Source organism: Erythrolamprus reginae, chromosome Z, assembly GCF_031021105.1.
Source record: "Erythrolamprus reginae isolate rEryReg1 chromosome Z, rEryReg1.hap1, whole genome shotgun sequence".
In the NCBI taxonomy this organism is placed as follows: domain Eukaryota; kingdom Metazoa; phylum Chordata; class Lepidosauria; order Squamata; family Dipsadidae; genus Erythrolamprus; species Erythrolamprus reginae.
This window is the reverse complement of record NC_091963.1, coordinates 86235285-86255709: the sequence shown is the minus strand read 5'-3', so window position 1 is coordinate 86255709 and position 20425 is coordinate 86235285. Positions and strand designations below refer to the sequence as shown.

Here is a 20425-nt window from a genome sequence, read left to right as displayed (position 1 = left end):
GAGGTCTCTCCTCCTACCCCCCATGGAAAACCAATGAAGTAATCTTTTTGGACTGCTGCTGCCTGGCTGATCGAGTTAAGCAATGCTGCCTAGAAAAAAAACTTTTTTAAGCTGTGGCTATCTGGATGATTTTCTTAGCATATCTTGTGAGTGAGACCACCATTTTTAAATGGTGCAAATGGATCTAAGGATTACTTTTCCAGGATAGAAAAGGGTGCTTTGTCAGTTCACTGAGAAAAGGAGTCTCTTGTCGATGGGGATTCTCCAGTCATCCAGTTCATGGGTGTTCCAAAGGTATTTTTTTCCAAGAGGCAACTGGACTTTCTTGGTTTCCTGAAAAAGCATCTTTGGGATAGGAGTATCTTGCATTTTAGTATTGTTTTAATGTTTTAGTATTGTTTATGTAGAATATGAAGAAAGTTGGTCCTAAGACACTGCCTTGAGGGACTCCATTGTTGACAGTAGGGGGATTAGATATGGCACTTCCTATTTTGACCACTTGTTGTCTGTTATTCAAGAATGCTGTTAACCAATCATGCAGTGGTCCCGAGATGTCATAGGATTTTAATTTATGAAGCAGTTTGTCGTGAACTACAGAATCAAAGGCTTTACAAATGTCAATGTAGATTCCATCTATTGATTTTCCTTGATCAATTTGAGTAGTCCATATGTTTTTGCAATGTAAAAGTTGTAGATTACAGGATAACTTATATAGATATATAAGTAGGAGGGAGTTCAGTGTGAATGCTATGTGATTAGATAAAGACTTGAAGCATGATAAGGGTCCACAGAGTTGGTCTTCTTCGGGTCCATCAGCTAAATAGTGTTAGCTGGCAGGCCCGCGGTGGAGGGCCTACTCTGTGGTTGCACTGACTCTTTGGAACCAGATACTTCCTGAAATCCGGACCGCCCCCACCCTATTGGCCTTTCAGAAAACTATAAAGACCTGGCTGTTCTGGCAGGCCTGGGACCATTGATCTGATGATAAGCCATCAGGATCCAGCCATTAATGACATGTATGGTTTTAACTGTTTTAATTGTTGGTTTTAAATTGTTTTAAGGGGTTATACTGTTACATCATATGTTTTATTCTTTGGTTGTGAGCCGCCCAGAGTCCCTTGGGAGTTGGGTAGCATACAAATCTGAATTAATAAAAAATTAATGATATTATAGGGAGAGAGCAGATTGATTAAATGAGTTCCAAGTTTAAACAAAATCAGAAATAATAAAGTGTAGGTTCCTCAATTGCAAAAAGAAATAGAATTATAATGTCTTAAATAATAATTTATTATAGATTAAACTAGAATCAATTTGTATCCAGACATACTGTATTTTTCAGACTATAAGAAGCACTGGTATATAAGACGCACCAAGATTTCAAAGAGGTAAGTAAGAAAAAAGGTTTTTGTTATTCCCAGTCTTCTAAACCCTCTGCATGCCGTGTTGCTTGTAAAAATGGGTCCGTTTTTCACTTGCTTTTTGTAAAAAAAAATGGGAAGGGCAAAGGGTCTGGGAAGCCTGAAGAGAGCTATTGGGAGAAGACAAAAATGTCCCCGCTTTTGTGAAAAATGGGCCATTTTTCACTTGGGTTATTTTTTTTTGCAAAGGCCCCAGAAGCTCTCTGCAGGCTTCTCAAACTCTCTGTCCACCCCATTTTTACAAAACATTTTACAAAAAATTGCTCCATTTTTCAGAAAAATGGGATGCAGGGGTGGGGCTTCAGGAGGCCAAAAATAGCTGTATTCAGTGTATAAGATGCACCGACATTTCTACCCTCTTTTAAAGGTGTGTCTTATACTCTGAAAAATAGATTATTTTAAAATTATAATATTCTCATTAACATAAGCAAATTCTCCTTTAATTTCAATTACTAGATTTCCCCCTTCTTTCAAAATTATTTTTATTTCATTTAAATAAATCAATTATTAAAGAATTAATTAAAACAGTTAATATTATCTGAATTTGAAATTTCATTATTTTTTATTTTCAATTATTTAATTTTAATTATAATAATTTGTAATTCTAATTATGCCTTTCTAAATTTATTCTGATACATAACATAATAGGTTGTTTGATATGATTATTCCCCTTTATTGAAACTTGTTTAGTTGACATTTACAGCACTACAGTATATGCATAGAAATTCAAGAATACAATAATGCCATTCTATACCTTCAGTCGCGCTTCTACTGAAGCTTTCTTACGGCCTTCTCTTCTGCGATATTGCTCTACTTTATCTAACTGGTCTGGTCGTTGAAGCATCCCAGCTACCCTTTGTACAGCTGTTGCAACTGCTTCCCTGTCAGTCTCCTCCATCTTACAGCAAAGCCTGAAAATGCAGATGCATACATAACTTTAAAATAATGGACAATGGATTCATAATATCTTTACAAATAACTACCGTATATACTTGAGTATAAGTCGGTCCGAGTATAAGCCGAGACACCTATTTTTGCCACAAAAACTGGGAAAACTTATTGACTCGAATATGGAAAATACAGTGGCTACTGGTAACTTATAAAAAGTATGGAAAATACAGTGGCTACTGGTAACTTATAAAAATGGAATATTCTTCTATTGTAGCTTCTTAAAATTGTTTTTGTAGAAGAATAAAAAAAACATATGAAGAACGGTTGCAAGAACTGGGTATATCTAGTTTAATGAAAAAAAAGGACCAGGGGAGACATGACAGCATTCTTCCAATATCTCAGGATTTGTCACAAAGAGAGTCAACCTATTCTCCAAAGCACCTGAGGGCAGAACAAGAAGCAATGGGTGGAAACTACACAAGGAGAGAAGCAACTTAGAACTAAGGAGAAAATTCCTGACAGTTGGAACAATGAATCTGTGGAACAGCCTGCCACCAGAAGTTGTGAACGCTCCAACACTGGAAGTTTCTAAGAAGATGTTGGATACCCATTTGTCGGAAGTAGTGTAGGGTTTCCTGCCTAGGCAAGGGGTTGGACTAGAAGACCTCCAAGGTCCCTTCCAACCCTGTTGTTATTATTATTATGTAACTTTTTTCCTTCCAAATTTTTTTTTATTTCTTGCATCTTTCTTCCTCCCCTTCCAAAATCTTTCTTTTTCTAAATTCCAAAACCCTCTTAAAATATCTTTAGGAATGTTATCTTAATCTTAAAGCCTGTTATCTTAATCTTCATTACAATATCATTATAATTTTCTTAATAATTGGGATTTCATATATTCTTTCAAAACAATTGCTTAAATCAAACTTCCATATAATAAATATTCAGATTTTCCATTTAAAACATATTTCATAAGTTAAAATCATTACTATCTCAATAGATCAGTAAATAACAATTGGGGGTTACTCAATCATTAATTGTAAAATCTTTCTTCTACATGATATTTATCTTGCATAAGGAGAAACCATACTCTTAAAAAAGGTAAATCTATTCATATTAATTATGTAGAACAAATGATTAATGACAAAATTCATACTATCAATAATATTATCCTAACCTTTGTATTGTTTTAAACAAGTCAGCATTAACAATCCTCTTGGGTATAAATATAGTTGGAAGAAAAAGTTTAATTACACAGAATTATCTCTATTTGAAGCAACAATTTCTTACAAAATAACCTATCCTGTTAATCAAATTTAAATGGGTAACTTACATTTTACTTGTACATTTTATTTACTTGTAAAATATTGTTGTTGGCTTAATCAGAAGAGAAAGCCATGGTTCCTTCCTTCTGAAAGTCTCTTCAACCCTCCCGCCCCTTCCCCCAGTGCTTCCTGTAGAGGAGGAGCTGTGATTGTTACAGCCTGCTGCCAATCAGATAGCTCTCTCAGTGCCTCCTTTCTGTATAGAGGAGGGTCTGTGATTGGTTCAGCCTGCTGCTAATCAGGCAGCTGAGGGGTATTTATTTATTTATTTATTTATTTATTGGATTTGTATGCCGCCCCTCTCCAGAGACTCGAGGCGGCTAACAGCGACAATAAAACAGTGTACAATAGTAATTTGGTTTTGATGATTAAAAATCAATTAATATAAAAACCAAACATACATACATACATTGCCAAGAGCAGAAAGAAAAAAAAACCTCATGTTGCCAGCCATGAGGTTTCTTGTTCACATCAGAACTGTGGAGCTTTGGAAAATGCTGCAGGGCAGTTTTCAGGTCAGTGAAAGTCAGTGACTCTAGTATAAGTCGAGGTTGGATTTTTCGGCACATTTTTTGTGCAGAAAATCTCGACTTATACTCAAGTATATACAGTATATACCAACATACAGGAAATGAAATACAGTGATCCCTCGATTAGTGCGGTCTCGATTAGTGCGAAACACTATACCACGGTTTTTCAAAAAATATTAATTAAAAAATACTCCACGTTTTTTTTGCTATACCACGGTTTTTCCCACCCGATGACGTCATACGTCATCACCAAGAGTCACTTCTCTGTCTCTTTCTCTTTCTTTCCTGTCATTCTCTGCTTCAATCATTTTCTCATTTCTCTTTTTTTCTCCCCTTTTTTCTATAATTTCTCTCTCTCTTCCTTCCACTCTTCTCTCTCTCTCTTTCTTCCTCTCTCTCACTCTCTTCCTTCCTTTCTCATCTTTCTTTCTCTCTCTCTCTATCTTGCTTCTTCCTCTCTCACACTCTCTTCCTCCCTCTCTCATCTTTTTCTTTCCTTCTCTCTCTTTCTCTATCTCTCCCCCTCTTGCTCTCGAGCAGCGAGCGAGCAGCCGGGTGGGCGGGTAAACGGGCGAGCGGCCGGGCGGCAGGGCGAACGGGCGAACGAGCGGCCGGGCGGGTGCTGGGGGGGCGGGGGCAGCCGACATTCAAAGCAATCTTTGTCGGCTTCCGCACTTTCGTCGCTCCCCGGCTCCACCATCTGCACATGCGCGGCCATGGAAAAAGGGCACGCATGCACAGATGGTGTTTTTACTTCCGCACCACTATACCGCGGAAAATCGATTAGTGCGGGAGGTCTTGGAACGTACCCCCGCACTAATCGAGGGATCACTGTAATGAAATTAAAATATGGGCTTCAAAACATTTTGATATTTAAGGTCAATTGCAGTAGTATTTTATTTCAATGCCAACAAATGAAAATTCCAAAACAGGTTCAAAGACATTGTCAAAAAAGGAAAAGGAAAAAAAGAAAAGAAAAAGAAAGCCTCTTCTTTCAAGTAAAAGAACTGAGAATGAACAAAGTAACTTTATATACAATATATGTCAGCCTCACAAACAGAGAGCCTGGGGATGCCCAATTTATCAATATAATCAAGCAGTACAATTAGGGCATATGATTTCATTTATTTCATTTAAAAGACTCTTTTAAAACAAGAGTCAAACTAAATCTATGTCAGAGTTGAATAAAGTGTCTCCAAAACATTTTTCTAGAATAAAACAGACTGAAAATATTTTTACAAAAGCAATGCTTCAAATTTGAAAAAAAAAAAATCACAATTCTAATAAGAGATAATTCCCCTTTAACTCCTTTGCTAACATGTTACTTTAAATTTATTTTTCTTTATTTTCAAATTTTATGTTACAAATAATAATAAAACATGACAAAGTGTCAAAACAATAATTACAGTTATATAATAAATCATTTGATTTGATTAACATCATTTTGAGGTCTTGATAAGAAATTATACAGTTTCATAGGTCCTTATGAAGTATTCCCTTCCTGGTCTGAAATGAATATTCATATATTTCTGCAAACATACAAAATATAACAGAACGGAAACTGCTTTGGTCACGTTGATGGATGATCTCTGGCGGGCCCGGGACAGGGGCTTGTCCTCTGTCCTAGTGCTTCTTGACCTCTCAGCGGCTTTCGATACCATCGACCATGGTATCCTTCTGCGCCGGCTGGAGGGGTTGGGAGTGGGAGGCACTGTTCTCCAGTGGTTCTCCTCCTACCTCTCCGGTCGGTCACAGTCGGTGTTAGTGGGGGTCAGAGAGGGTTCGCAACTTGGGCGTCCTCCTCGATCCACAGCTAACATTGTGTTCTGTCGGGCTCTCTGGTAGACTCCTCCCAAAAATTCACAGGTACAAATTTCAGACACACACACGTTTGAAAATTCAAAACAATGTTCTTTATAATGAAAAATCACTTAAACTAAGCCCTCTTTTGGTATAGCAAAGAGCACTCATCTCCAAACAAACTGGTAATTTGTACAAGTCCCTTATCAGTTCTGTGATACTTAGCTTGCAGCTGTGAGACAATTCACAGTCCTTCTTCTTTCACAAAGTGAAACACACTTTGCTCTGGTTTAGTTTCAAAGCGGGGAAAAATCAGCACACAAAAGGTCAAAGTCAGTAAAGCAGTCATGAAACACAACGATCAGATAATCCTCCACAATGGCCAAACCCACAAGCTGCTATTTATAGCAGCCTCACTAATTACCACAGCCCCACCCAACCACAGGTGGCCTCATTTTCTTTGATAATAATCTCTCAGTTGTTGTTGCCTATGCATCGCTCTCCGCATGCGTGGCTGTATCATTAACCCTTGTTCTGAATCCAAGGTGGAGCTAGATAATTGATCTCTTTCTGAGCTGTCTGCCACACTCTCCTCCTCCCTGTCACTCATGTCTTCTTGGTCAGAGGAGCCTTCATCATCAGATTCCACCAGGGGCAAAACAGGCCTGCAGCATGTGGATGTCTCCCCCACATCCACAGTCCTTGGGGCAGGAGCGGGGCCAGAGCTAACCACAACACCATCCCCTCCCAGAAGGCCCCTCCCCTGGCTCCAGCGCAAGGGACGAGGTTTCAGGGGAAGTTGGGCATGAAATGCTCAGATAAGAACGGGAGAATCAACCAGGACAGCCTACACCCACGAACAATCGTCAGGCTCACCCTCCACCCATTGCACAAGATATTGAAAACAATCGTCCATCCAACGGGAGTCCCGGATGGCATGGACCATGACCTCGAGCAAATGATCCCAAACACAGGGGGCAGGCAACAAAGGGACACTGGGACAAAGGGGGCACTCAGGAGAAACAGGTACCAAAAGGGAACAGTGGAAAACGGGGTGAACCCGCAGGTTGGTAGGCAACGTAAGCCGATAGGCCACCGGATTGATGACCTTCTCAGTCGGGAAAGGGCCCATGAAGCGTGGATCCAGTTTACGTTGAGGTAATTCCGAAGCTATGTGTTTGGTGGATAACCACACCTGGTCACCAACAGCCAACGGGGGGACGTCTCACCGAGACCGGTCCGCCACCCGTTTGTAATCCTCTTTGGCCTTAATTAAATACCACTTCACCATCTCATGAATCGCATGCAGTTCCGATAAGAAGTCCTCTGCTGCGGGGACTGGGGAATCTAACAGGGTTAACGGGGAAAAACGGGGACAGAAGCCATAGTTAGCATAAAAGGGTGTGAGTCTTATGGACGTATGCTGGGAGTTATTGAATGCAAACTCCACTACCAGGAGGAAACGTGACCAATCAGCCTGCCGGTCGGACACAAAGCACCGCAGGTATTGTTCCAGAATGCCAATGGTTTTTTCTGTTCCCCCATCAGTCTGAGGGTGCTGGGTCAAAGCAAGACACACTTGAACCTGCAAAGCAGACATAAGCTCTTTCCAGAACCGTGCTGTGAACTGAGTTCCTCGGTCCAACACAACTCGATCTGGAACTCCATGGATCCAGAAGACATGTTGCAAAAACAATTTAGCGGTGTCATGGGATGTGGGTACCTTGTGACGGGATGAAATGGACCATTTTTGTCCCCCATGACTGTGGTGAACCGCGATGAGGGGGGCAAGTGTGTGACAAAGTCCATGGACACAGCTCCCCACGGCCTTGTGGGCGTTGGCAATGGCTGTAATAATCCTGGCGGGGCCCCTGTGGCTGACTTGGCTGCATGACACCGTTCACATGTGGCAACATACGAGTGAATGTCATCTTGGATTCGCAGCCACCAAAATGTTCGAGTCACTAAGTCCAAGGTTTTAAACAAGCCAAAATGACCCGCTGCAGGATTGTCATGGCATTGGGACAGAATCAATCCGCGAAGCGGCCCTGCTGGGATGTACAACTGCCCCCGGTACCGGAACAGTCCCTCAGCAAGTGTCCAGGGAGAATTGGGCACCATCTCCCTCACTCGCTGTGCCACAAACCCATCCCCCCGCTGCATCTCACAGATACGCCTCCGCAAGTCAACAGGATCCTGGGTAGCAGCCAGCACTGCTGCTGGCAAGATTGTCTGTAATAGGGCCGGCTCTTTTGGATGCAGAAACTCGGGTTTCCTAGACAAAGCATCCGCTCTGGGATTCTGGAAGCTGGGTGTGTACCGGATCCAAAAGTTGAACCTTGCGAAAAAGAACGACCAACGTATCTGTCGTTGGTTCAACTTTCGGGCCGTTTGCAGGTACTCCAAGTTTTTATGGTCGGTCCTGACCTCTACCTGATGCCGGGCGCCCTCGAGATGATGTCGCCACGTCTCGAATGCCGACTTGAGTGCCAAAAGTTCCTTTTCCCAGATCCTGTAGTTCCTTTCTGAGGGTGTGAGTTTTCTGGAGTGGTAGGCACACGGAAACAAGGTACCACCTTTGGGACGGGTCTGGAGAAGTCCCACAGCAACATCAGAGGCGTCCGACTCAACGACAAACGGCCGACACGGATCAGGATGTTGCAACAAGGGCTCTTTCATGAACGCGTCCTTAAGAGCTACAAAAGTCCACTCCTCCTCCTCACCCCAATTGAATGAGACCTGCTTTTGCAACAGCCGGGTGAGAGGCGCGGTCAACTGGGCAAACCCTGGTATGAATATGCGATAGTAGTTTGCAAACCCCAACAACCTCTGCACATCCTTGACTCTCTTTGGGGGTTGCCAGGTCTTTAGTGCTGACACCTTGCCCGGGTCCATAGCGATGCCCCCTGGAGAATTGACATGACCCAAAAATTCTATGGTGGTCTGCAGAAACTGATACTTCTCCAGCTTAACATATAAACAATGCTCTCTTAACCGGAGCAAAACCCGGCGCAAATCTCCCAAATGACTAGCCATGGAGAGGGAGTAAACTAAAATGTCATCCAAATATATGACCACAAAATGGTCTAACATGTCCCTGAATGCATCGTTAATCAAATGCTGGAAAACAGCCGGGGCATTGGTGAGTCCAAAGGGCATCACTGTATACTCAAGGGGAGGTCGATGGCCTGATGAACCCTTTGGCCAGATTTTTATCTATGAACTCCTTGAGGGCCACTAGTTCAGGTTCCGACATAGACTACAAACGACCAGCCGGCAACGTGGCATCAGGGAACAGGTCGATGGCACAATCATAAGGGCGATGCGGTGGCATGCGGTCCACCTTTTTCATTAAAGACATCCGCAAACTCAGCGAGACCCTTTGGTAACAGTGCTGCGGGGATAATGTGCCCTTGCGCAGCACACACGTGACGATGGTGGTCTACACATTGCAAACTGGGAAACGTGACGATGTTTTGCGACCACACCACCTGAGGATCATGCGCCCGTGACCATGACAACCCCAAGACAAGAGGGAAATGGAGGCCCCGCGTGACATAAAATTGTAATGCCTCCACATGAGTCCCAATGCTGATCCGCAATGGCAAGGTCTGAAAACGGATGGGCCCAGACAACAACACCCGCCCATCAATGGTTTCTAGTCAACGGAGGGTCCACAGGACACAAGGGCAACGAATGTCTTCGTGCAAACTCCTCATCCAGGAAATTCGTGGTGGCCCCCAAATCCACGAGGGCAAGAGCAGAAATCAATTGAGTACGCCGATCCACCAGGAGTTTGACATGAATCGTGAAGTGACGGTACGTTCCAGGGTCGTTAGCCAAAGAATCGTTAACCGATGAAATGCCAGCTCGAAATAGCGTTGCCACCAAGCCGGGCCGCCCTCGTTTCCTGACGGCACCTCCGGCAGGGAAACCAGGGGCATGGTGATAGCCATCGAGGGATCCGGAGCCATGGTGGGAACATGGGTTGAGGACTCTGGGAGCTGTCCTGCAAGAGTCTGCGTGGCAACAGGAGGACTGGGAGGAGTTGACACCGTGGCAGCAACCGTGCTCCTTCGTCTGTTGGGACAGGCATGTGCAAAATGTCCTTCCCTTCCGCGATAGAAGCACCGGCCTGTTGCACGTCTCTGCGCTCTCTCCTCTGGGGACAAACGGGGTCGCACGAAGTTCACCTCCATGGGCTCTCTGGCAGGGGCACGATCCACTAGACGAGGAGGCAGGGTAGGCAGGAAGCGATGGGGTACATGAACCGGGATTGGCACAGGCATAGCAGACACCCCCTGCCGTGGAGCAGGCACTGGCGTGACGCCCGAAACATGGGGGGGAGGACCTCCCAGCCCGGCGCACCTCTCGAGCCAGCATCCGAGCCTCAATGGCCAAACAATGCTGCTCGGGCTCCTCCAGGGTGCCCGGCAGGGCCTCGTGCACCAGCTCATCAAGCATAGTCTCTGACAAGCCATCCTGAAACACCTCCATCAAGGCGGCCTCATTCCACTGCACCTGTCCACTGAGGCTACGAAAGTCACTTAAATACTCCACTAGGGGGCACGAACCTTGTTTCAGCTGTTTCAACGCCCTCATGGCCGTCTGCTCCCGCACTGGATCCGAAAACTGCCGGCACAACTGGGTGCAAAAGGCGATGTAATCCTATAATATCGGATCATTTCTGTCCAGCAATGAAGACACCCAGGAAGCAGCAGGGCCGGCCAACAAACTGCAGAGGAATGCCACCTTCTCTGCATCTCTTGGAAAATGGGGCAGTTGTGCATTTATAAACAGCTGCACCTGACTGAGGAAAGCTGCAAACATGCATCTGTCACCCCAGAAATTTTCAGGCAGAGCCACAAAGCATTTCCTCCTTGGCAGGGGCTGTGGGGCAGGAGCTGCTGGCTGCACCGGTGGAATGACAGGCTGCTGAGATAATGCCTCCACCTGGTTCTGTAATTGTTGCACTGTCTGAGTCAGCCCTTGGATCTCCAACCGCAAAGCGTCGAAGACTGCTTGGATGTCTGCCATACCAGCAGCCAGGATCAGATAAATGCCAGAAAAAAGAGAAGCAAACAATCCCAAACACTTCCCTCTGGAATGGTGTGTGTCTAAGGTGGAGGATTATACTGTTCTGTCGGGCTCTCTGGTAGACTCCTTCCAAAAATTCACAGGTACAAATTTCAGACACACACACGTTTGAAAATTCAAAACTATGTTCTTTATAATGAAAATTCACTTAAACTAAGCCCTCTTTTGGTATAGCAAAGAGCACTGGTCTCCAAACAAACTGGTAATTTGTACAAGTCCCTTATCAGTTTTGTGATACTTAGCTTGCAGCTGTGAGGCAATTCAGTCCTTCTTTCACAAAGTGAAACACACGTTGTTCTGGTTTAGTTTCAAAGCGGGGAAAAATCAGCACACAAAAGGTCAGTCAGTAAAGCAGTCATGAAACACAACGCTCCGATAATACTCCACAATGGCCAAACCCACAGGCTGCTATTTATAGCAGCCTCACTAATTACCACAGCCCCACCCAACCACAGGTGGCCTCATTTTCTTTGATAATAATCTCTCTGTTGTTGTCGCTCTCTGCATGCATGGCTGTATCATTAACTCTTGTTCTGAATCCAAGGAGGAGCTAGATAATTGATCTCTTTCTGAGCTGTCTGCCACACTCTCCTCCACCCTGTCACTCATGTCTTCTTGGTCAGAGGAGCCTTCATCAGCAGATTCCACCGGGGGCAAAACAGGCCTACAGCATGTGGATGTCTCCCCCACATCCACAGTCTTTGGGGCAGGAGCTGGGCCAGAGCTAACCACAACACATGGGAACACCATATTTCAGTTGTGGCTAGGAGGGCGTTTGCCCAGGTTCGCCTGGTGCACCAGTTGCGGCTCTATTTGGACAGGGAATCATTGCTCACAGTCGCTCATGCACTCATCACCTCGAGGTTCGATTACTGCAATGCTCTCTACATGGGGCTACCTTTGAAAAGTGTTCGAAAACTTCAGATCATGCAGAATGCAGCCGCGAGAGCCATCGTGGGGCTTCCCAGATTCGCCAACGTTTCTACAACACTCCATGGCCTGCACTGGCTGCCGATCAGTTTCTGGTCACAATTCAAAGTGTTGGTTATGACCTTTAAAGCCCTACATGGCATTGGACCAGAGTACCTCCGGAACCGCATGAATCCCAGTGACCGATAAGGTCTCACAGAGTTGGCCTTCTCCGGGTCCTGTCTACCAAACAATGTCGTTTGACGGGCTCCACGGGAAGAGCCTACTCTATGGCGGCCCCAGCCCTCTGAAATCAATTCCCCCCGGAGATTAGAACTGCCCCCACCCTCCTTGTCTTTCGTAAATTACTCAAGACCCACCTATATCACCAGGCATGGGGGAACAGAGACACCTCCCCCAGGCTTTTATATTTTATGTTTGGTATGTATGTGCTGTTTGGTTTTAAATGATGGGATTTTATATGTTTTTTTCTCTTTTAATATTAGATTTGTTCCACTATAACATTGTTTTAATTATTGTTGTGAGCTGCCCTGAGTCTTCGGAGAGGGGCGGCATACAAATCTAATAAATTATTATTATTACTATTATAACATATACTGGAACTGTAATCCTACCCTTTGAAGCGAACATATTATTTTTCCTTCTTTCATCATCTGCTCTTTAAGTTATTTGGAGTATCCCCAAGGAACGTATTAACCTTTCTTGTAAATACCTTTCTGTCAGAGTGAATGTATGTATCACTACGTCCAACTCTATGTAAAATATATACTCAGAAAAAGCCGCCATTTTCTAAAGAATGGGGTTGTGAACTTGCTTTTGGATTTTTCTGCTTCTACATGAAAGAGTCATTTCACTTGGTTTACCACCATGCCCACTGTGGGGACTGCAGGTTCCAGCCAGCATTTTAGTAAACATTTTTTGGTAACTAACAATAGATTATGCAGTAGTTTAAGTTTACTCGAGGAATCATCATATCTACAATGAAATAAACATAATTTAGAAGAAAGGTTATTTTCTTTTGGCCAAATCTTTTTAATAGAAATATAGAAATAGAGAAGATTGACACAGAAAAAGACCTCATGGTCCATCTAGTCTGCCCTTATACTATTCTCTGTATTTTATCTTAGGATCGACATATGTTTATCCCAGGCATGTTTAAATTCAGTTACTGTGGATTTACCAACCACGTTTGCTGGAAGTTTGTTCCAAGCATCTACTACTCTTTCAGTAAAATAATATTTTCTCACGTTTCTTCTGATCTTTTCCCAACTAACCTCAGATGGTGCCCCCTTGTTCTAGTGTTCACTTTCCTATTAAAAACACTTCCCTCCTGAATTTCAAATTTATCAATATATTTTTGTAGGTGAGGTCTCCAGAACTGAACACAGTATTCCAAATGTGGTCTCACCAGTGCTCTATACAGCAGGATCACAATCTCCCTCTTCTTGCTTGTTATACCTCTAGCTACGCAGCCAAACATTCTATTTGCTTTCCCTACTGCCTGACTGCGCTGTTCACCCATTTTTAGACTGTCAGAAATCACTATCCCTAAACCCTTCTCTTCTGAAGTTTTTGCTAACACAGAACTGCCAATACAATATTCAGATTGAGTAATCCTTTTCCCCAAATGCATTATTTTACATTTGGAAACATTAAACTGCAGTAGAAAGAGAAGAAATTTTTTGAATGTCGTTTCACATCTAGATTTCTCACATGGTGATACAGAATTGTCACTGTCCTGGTCCCTAGATTTAGTGAGAGAATTTTATCCATTTCATTTTCTCTGATTTCATCATTTACATAATACAGTGATCCCTCGATTATCGCGAGGGTTCCGTTCCAAGACCCCTCGCGATAATCGATTTTTTGCGATGTAGGGTTGCGGAAGTAAAAACACCATCTGCGCATGCGCACCCTTTTTCCATGGCCGCGCATGCACAGATGGTGGAGTTTGCTTGGGCGGCGGGGAAACCCGGATCTTCGTCTGCTCGCTGCTGCTGCGGCCGCCCAGCAGCTGATCTGCTCGGCGGCAGCAGCGAGGAGCCGAATCGGGCTTTCCCTTTGCGTGGGCGGTGGGGAAACCCCGATCTTCGTCTGCTCGCTGCTGCTGCAGCAGCAGCGAGCAGACGAAGATCGGGGTTTCCCCGCCGCCCACGCAAAGGGGAAACCCCGGCTCCTCGCTGATGCCCCCGCTTGCCCGCCCGCCCGCCGCCCGCCACCCGCCAGCAAGAGGGGGAGAGATAGAGAAAGAGAGAGAAGGAAAGAGATGAGAGAGGGAGGAAGAGAGTGTGAGAGAGGAAGAAGCAAGATAGAGAGAGAGAGAGAGAGAAAGAAAGATGAGAAAGGAAGGAAGAGAGTGATGTCATCGGGTGGGAAAAATAGCGATATAGCGTTTCGCGAAGATCGAGATCGCGAAACTCGAGGGATCACTGTATACTGTATTTTTTGGTGTATAAAACGCAACTTTTTGACGGAAAAAAGTATGTTAAAAACAGGGTGTGTCTTGTACACCGAATGCATGGGGTGGGGGGCGGTTAGCAGCAGCGGTGGCAGCCTCTCTCGGCTAGAGGCCAGGGGCTTGGCCCCGGGGATGGGCGTGGCATTTGGAGGAGAGGGCTCCAGTTTCAAAATTCACGAGCTTCCCTCCGTGCGAAGCCGAAAAGGGTGGTGGTCAGCAGCTGCCGCCTCTCTAAGCCCCTGCCACAGCTCACTTGCCCAAGCTGCTTTTCAGCCTTTCAGAGAAGAGGGTGACAGCTTCGGAATTCATGAGCTTCCCTCCCGAAGAAGCCGAAAAGGATGGTGGTCAGCAGTGGCAGCCTTTCTCAGCTGGAAATCCCAGGCTACACTGAACGTTACATTGCATTGGATGGTCAGCAGCAAGCCGCCGGCCTCCAGCCGAGAAAGGCTGCCACTGCTGCTGCTGACCGCCGCCCTTTTTGGCTTTGCAGGGAGGGAAGCTCATGAATTCTGAAGCTGGCACCATCTCCTCCGAAAGCCCGCCTCCCCACAACATGATGCCGGTGTGGATGATGGCTTTTCCCCTTCAGGGCCCATTCGGTGCAATGTCCCCCTTCACAAGAAAAAGGAGCTGGGCAGAGAAGGAAAGAAACAACAGCAGGAGGTAGCCCACAGGGGGGAGAAAGGGACGCGCACTCTTCCACTGCTGCCTTTTCCTTGAGCGTGCGCCCACACTGCTATATGCCAGGGGCACCGACGCTTCTGCAATTTGCTTGCTCGCTCCCGCGCCAGAGCAGCCTCGGCCTCATGGCTTTCTCTGTCTCTAGGCCCACGCAGTCTGCCTTTCTGCCCTGTTTCCTCCTCCTGCCATTTTCACAAAAACTTTGCATGGAAAGGCAGCCGAGGGGAAAAGTCTGGCAGGTCCTGGGGGACCGCCCTTTCCCTTGGCGACCCTAGTTACCAAGTTTCCCACTCAGCCCCCATAGGGAGGGGAAGCTGTTCGGATCCTCCAAAGGAGAAAGCGCGGAGCAGAGGCTCGGACAGTTTATACGCTGGGGGATGTAATGTGCGGCACGGGAACTTTTTATCTCTGAGGGGAAAGCAATAATTGAGAAAGAGGGAGTCCCAAAAGGTGTCGGAGAAGGTGGGCTGTGGAGAGCATTGGATACTGTCAATAATAGCCTGAAGCCGAGCGAGCTTTGGGAGAAGGCTGTTTAGGTGGCCCTTAAAGCAATGGAAGTTTTTACACTTCGGTTATATTTTTGGCACTTCACGACTGACCTGTGAGAGAGAGAGGAACAAAGGAAGAGGGGCAAAATGGAATTAAAAAATCTTGAAAATTACGTTTTGTTTTTACACTTCGAGCTGCGCCAGAGGGGACACACACACACACACACACAGGGAGAAAGAGTTGGAAGTGGCTCTGTCCAGGGGTCTCCAACCTTGACCAATTTATGACTTGTGGAGATAAGTATTAATTAGCTAAATGTTAGATGGGTTGAAATAATTTTTAAATTTGCGATTAGGTAAATGTGCTATTTAGAGGGGGAAGAAGTCTGAAATTCGTATATGTTTATGTTTTGTTTTTAATTTTCTTTTGTTAACATCTTATTGGCTATACAAGGTTTTATTGGTTTATAGAAAATGTATAAAGAAAGAAGGAAACACTCTGGCTTAATGGTTAATGGGTTAGAAATATAATTGGTATTGTACTTTTTGAAGGAACATTAAGGAGGGAATTTAATTAAAAGAAAATGTAACTGGATGACAAAATTAGAAAACGTATGAGTGAGATTTTTGCAAAATACCGCATTTTATTCATGGAAAATTAGATGACACACTGTATTGTTTGAAAGTATTTTGAGAGAAAAATAAAAAAAAATTATCCCCCAAAAGTCCTTCTTTCCTCTGTCCCTCCATTCATTTCATCCTTCCTTCCTCCCTCTCCATTTCTCTTTCCCTCCCTCTCTTTCCCTTTTCTTTCTCTCTCTCTCTCTCTTTTCCCTCTCTCTCATTCTTTCCCTCTAGGTCTCTCTCATTTCTGTGTATTTCTCCCTCCCCCCTTCTCTCTCTCATTTGTTTCTTCTCCCTTTTTGCTCTCATTTCTCTCACCTTAATTTCGGGTGGGGGGTGCAGCTGCGGTGACAGGCAAAGAGCCATTTTCTTGCCTCTGTGGTGGTGGTGGTGGGAGGTTGTGCACGAGTTTTTAAAAGAAAGGCTAAGGGAGGCCGAGGCAAGAGCTCCGGTTTGGGCAGCATCATCGTCGAGCAACAGGAGCAACCGCCCCCTTTCCCCCACAGGATACACACACAGACACACATACTCCTGTGCTGCTGCCCTAACCGGAACTCTTGCCTCGCCCCCCTCCGCCTTTCTCTTTAAAGCTCCCGGCAGAGTGCTTAGCTTCCCCCCTCGCAGAAGTTCGCCCTGAGGCTGAGGCTGTTGGGCGGCGAGAAACGGAGGCAGCTCCACTGCGTGGGGATGGAAAACCCTGTGCGGCATTTGGGTTTTGCCTGAGCGCGGGCCGGTCACAGACAGCGGGTGGGCCAGATACGGCTTGTGGGCCGCCCCTTGCCCAGGTCTATAGTGATTAGGGCTGGTGCTGGTCCCAGCGATACCCTGGTGGCTGCCTGATCCAGAGTTAATAGAGCTTTCCTCACATTGGTAACTGCAGTCCTGCCTTGGGTAAAGCCTATCTATGTAGGTGTTATTAATGTAGGGAGAATATTTTCCAATCAGTTTGCCATTAGTTTGGATATAAGTTTTAAGTCTATATTAATAAGTGATATTGATCTAAAAGAGGCCGGTACGTCACATGTTTTCCCAGGTTTTGGCAATAATTTAATATGTGCCATATTTAAAGAGTTTGGTAATTGGCATCCTGATAGTAAAGAATACAGTCTTGTAAGAAATGGAGTGATTTGTTCCTGCATTGCTTTATAAAATTCCCCTGTGTAACCATCTGGATCTGGGGCTTTGCCCGTAGATTGACTTGATGGTTTTTTGTACTTCCTCTGCCATAATTGGGGCGTTTAATGCCTCTAGTTGTTCTACAGGTAACTGTGGCATATAAACCACCTGAAGGAATTCCATTCCTTTGGTATCATTTACTTTTGTATCAGCGTAAAACTGAGCGAAGTAGTTTCCTAGAATATCTACTATTTCCTTGGGATTAGTAGTATACGTTCCATTGGGGTGTTTGTGTATATTTATCTGTGATAATCTCTCCCTTGCTAGGTTGGCCAGTAGTTTACCAGATTTATTTCCAGACCAGTGTAATTTCACTTCTAGTAAAGAGTGCACAAATGCCTCCTTCGGCTCTGCCCACATAACAAAGGCCCTTTGGGCCTCAACCCATTGGTCTTTGTTTATAGAAGTTGGGGATGAGAGGAAGTTCATATAAGCAATTCTCACCTTGGTAGATGTCGAGGCATATTGCTGTCATCTTGTTATCTTTTTTAGTGATTGGATATGGGCCATAATTCTACCCTATAGAACAGCTTTTGCTGTTTCCCAAAAGAGGATGTGATCTTGGGCAGTTGTCACATATTCATGCCACCATTTCTTGAGTAACAGGTCAAAAATTTCATCTTTTAGTAAAAAGGATGGGAATCTCCAAATATAATTGTTACCTTTTGGGCATATTTTTTGCATATTCAATGAAACAGGGAGTGATCTGAAATTACTAAATCTTTAATATTTACTGATGAGGTCTTAGATAGGAGGGATGGGCTGAGTAAAATATAGTCAATATGCGACAATTAGTTGTGGGGGTATAATGGGTATATTCTCTCCCATTTGGATGCATGAAGTGCCAACTGTCCAATAGGTGGGTGTTACTTGTTGTGGTTGGCTCTGGGCCAGCTGCTACCCAAAAGACTGTGAGGGTGGATGTGGGTGAATCCTCCCAGTGTCAGTGGCCTGTTTTACTGCTTCGGACAGCAAAGCAGCGTCGGAAGTAGGGAGTGACTGAAATGGGACCCTCAGAGGGGGTCATGGCAGGCAACCCATTAGGAAGCAATTCATCCTCCTCATCTTCTTCGCTGGACTCAGATTAAGAAGCATTCATTGACGTACACAGGCGAAGGGCCATGAATAGAAAAGAGCAGCTATGTACATATGAGTGAGATTTTTGCAAAAGGTTTAGAAAAACACTTTACACTGAAAAGCTTAGGACACATTCATGATTACTTAGGAGTTCAGACTCAGAAAACTCAGAAGGGGTTTAGCCTCTCACAAGCAAACAAGATTGATCAACGACATGTAGGCAACGCAACTACATTTCATTGGACATGCATAAAGAGATTGCTCAGATACATGAAGCACACGATGAACACGAAGTTGTTCCTGGAACCAGAACACAACAAGTATCCTGAACTGATTTGCTATGCAGATTCTGATTGGGCGAGTGATATTGAAACTCGTCAAAGTACTTCTGGTTTTATAATGTTTTTGAATGGTTGTCCAATTTATTGGAAAGTTAGAAAGCAGAAATTTATTTCTTGTTCCTCCACTGAGTCCGAATATGCTTGTGTTTCTGACTGTTGTAATGATTTAATCAATGTTTCTGCTCTCATTAATAGTATCTGGGCTGATCCAATGAAGCCAATTGTTATTATGGAGGACAATACTTCAGTAAAATTCATTGCTGAAGTTGAATATATGGGAGCCCGTTCACGGCACATCGACTTAAGATATAAGAATTCAGTAGTTAAAGAGTTAATGTGTGCCTTCCCCCTCTTAATCACTCCCACAATTCACATCATATCCTTTTTAATCATATCCGTCTGCTTACGTAGCAGCACATTCCATTCTATTCTTTCCTCCCTGCAGCCATGCTTAAAGGCTGTTTTACTAAGTGTCCCTCGCGGCACATTTACTTTCTCTTTTAAAATAAAAATGTTTGTTTTTGATTCCTGCTGCCTGAGTCTCATTTAAAATCCACCCCTCAACAGTTTGTTTACAAGAAGTCCACATAAATCGCCAAAATGACAAAATTTTGAAACAAGAAAAATTGGGCCAATTGTTTACTGCCTTGGACATTTAAAAAAAGAGATATTGCTACCTATATTAAGAGAGAGATAGAGGCAGAAAAAAATTATGCGGATGATAAAGGTAGGATTTTGATGGTTTCAATAAGGATTCATTTCACACAGATACTTCTGGTAATAATATATGCTCCAAATAAAGAACAGGAAAAAAAATTTCAAAACCTTCACCAAAAAATAATAGAAACAAATTACCAGGACATGTGCCTAATTGGAGATTTCAATGGGATTGTGTCTTCCAAAAAAGACTATAAAACAGATAATAAAAAATTACTTAAAAAAAGGAAAACTTTACCAAAAACTTTCCATGAAATGTGTTATGAGCTTAATTTAGGCGATTGCTGGTGAAAGTGTAATCCAGAGGCACAAGAATTTTTTTTTTCTTGTCCACACAGATCATGGTCAAGAATTGATATGGTGTGGGCAAATAAAAAATTACTAAACTTGATAACTACAATAGAAATAGGGACAAATGAATGGGCTGACCAAATCCTCTGAAAGCAACTTGGAAAGGAGAAAGAAATAAGTTAAGAAATTGGACTTTGAATACTAAAATATTAAAAGAACAGGACAACATAAATCAGATTTAAAAAGAAATGGAAATGTTTATCAGGGAAAACAAAAATCAGGATACAAGTATTCAGAACCTATGGGATACGGCAAAAGCCTTCCAAAGAGGAGTGACAATCTCCTATCTAGCAAAAAGTAACAAAGAGAAAGGACTGCAGCGAAAGAATTTATTAGATAAATTAAAACAAATAGAAAAATAATTACAAAAATGCCCACAAAATTCAAAATTTATAGCAGAAAAAAAATTGACAAGACACAGGCTAAACTTAATGGAGCAAGAAGAAATTGCCAAAAATATTAGATTAATAAAACAGGATTATTTTGAAAACACAAACAAACCAAGTAGATGGCTGTCCTATAAA

At 43.8% G+C, this 20425-nt stretch overlaps 1 protein-coding gene across 2 annotated transcripts in view; it reads right to left on the bottom strand.

Annotated features, from left to right (window-relative positions):
- EXOC3 (exocyst complex component 3) overlaps positions 1 to 20425 on the bottom strand; it is a 145286-nt gene that overhangs the window by 106536 nt on the left and 18325 nt on the right. For both annotated transcript variants that reach the window (XM_070727750.1, XM_070727751.1), the window contains exon 2: positions 2173 to 2329. In XM_070727750.1, the coding sequence (XP_070583851.1) occupies positions 2173 to 2316 (144 nt within the window). In that variant the 5' untranslated portion in view covers positions 2317 to 2329. The remainder of the gene's footprint in view (positions 1 to 2172; positions 2330 to 20425) is intronic.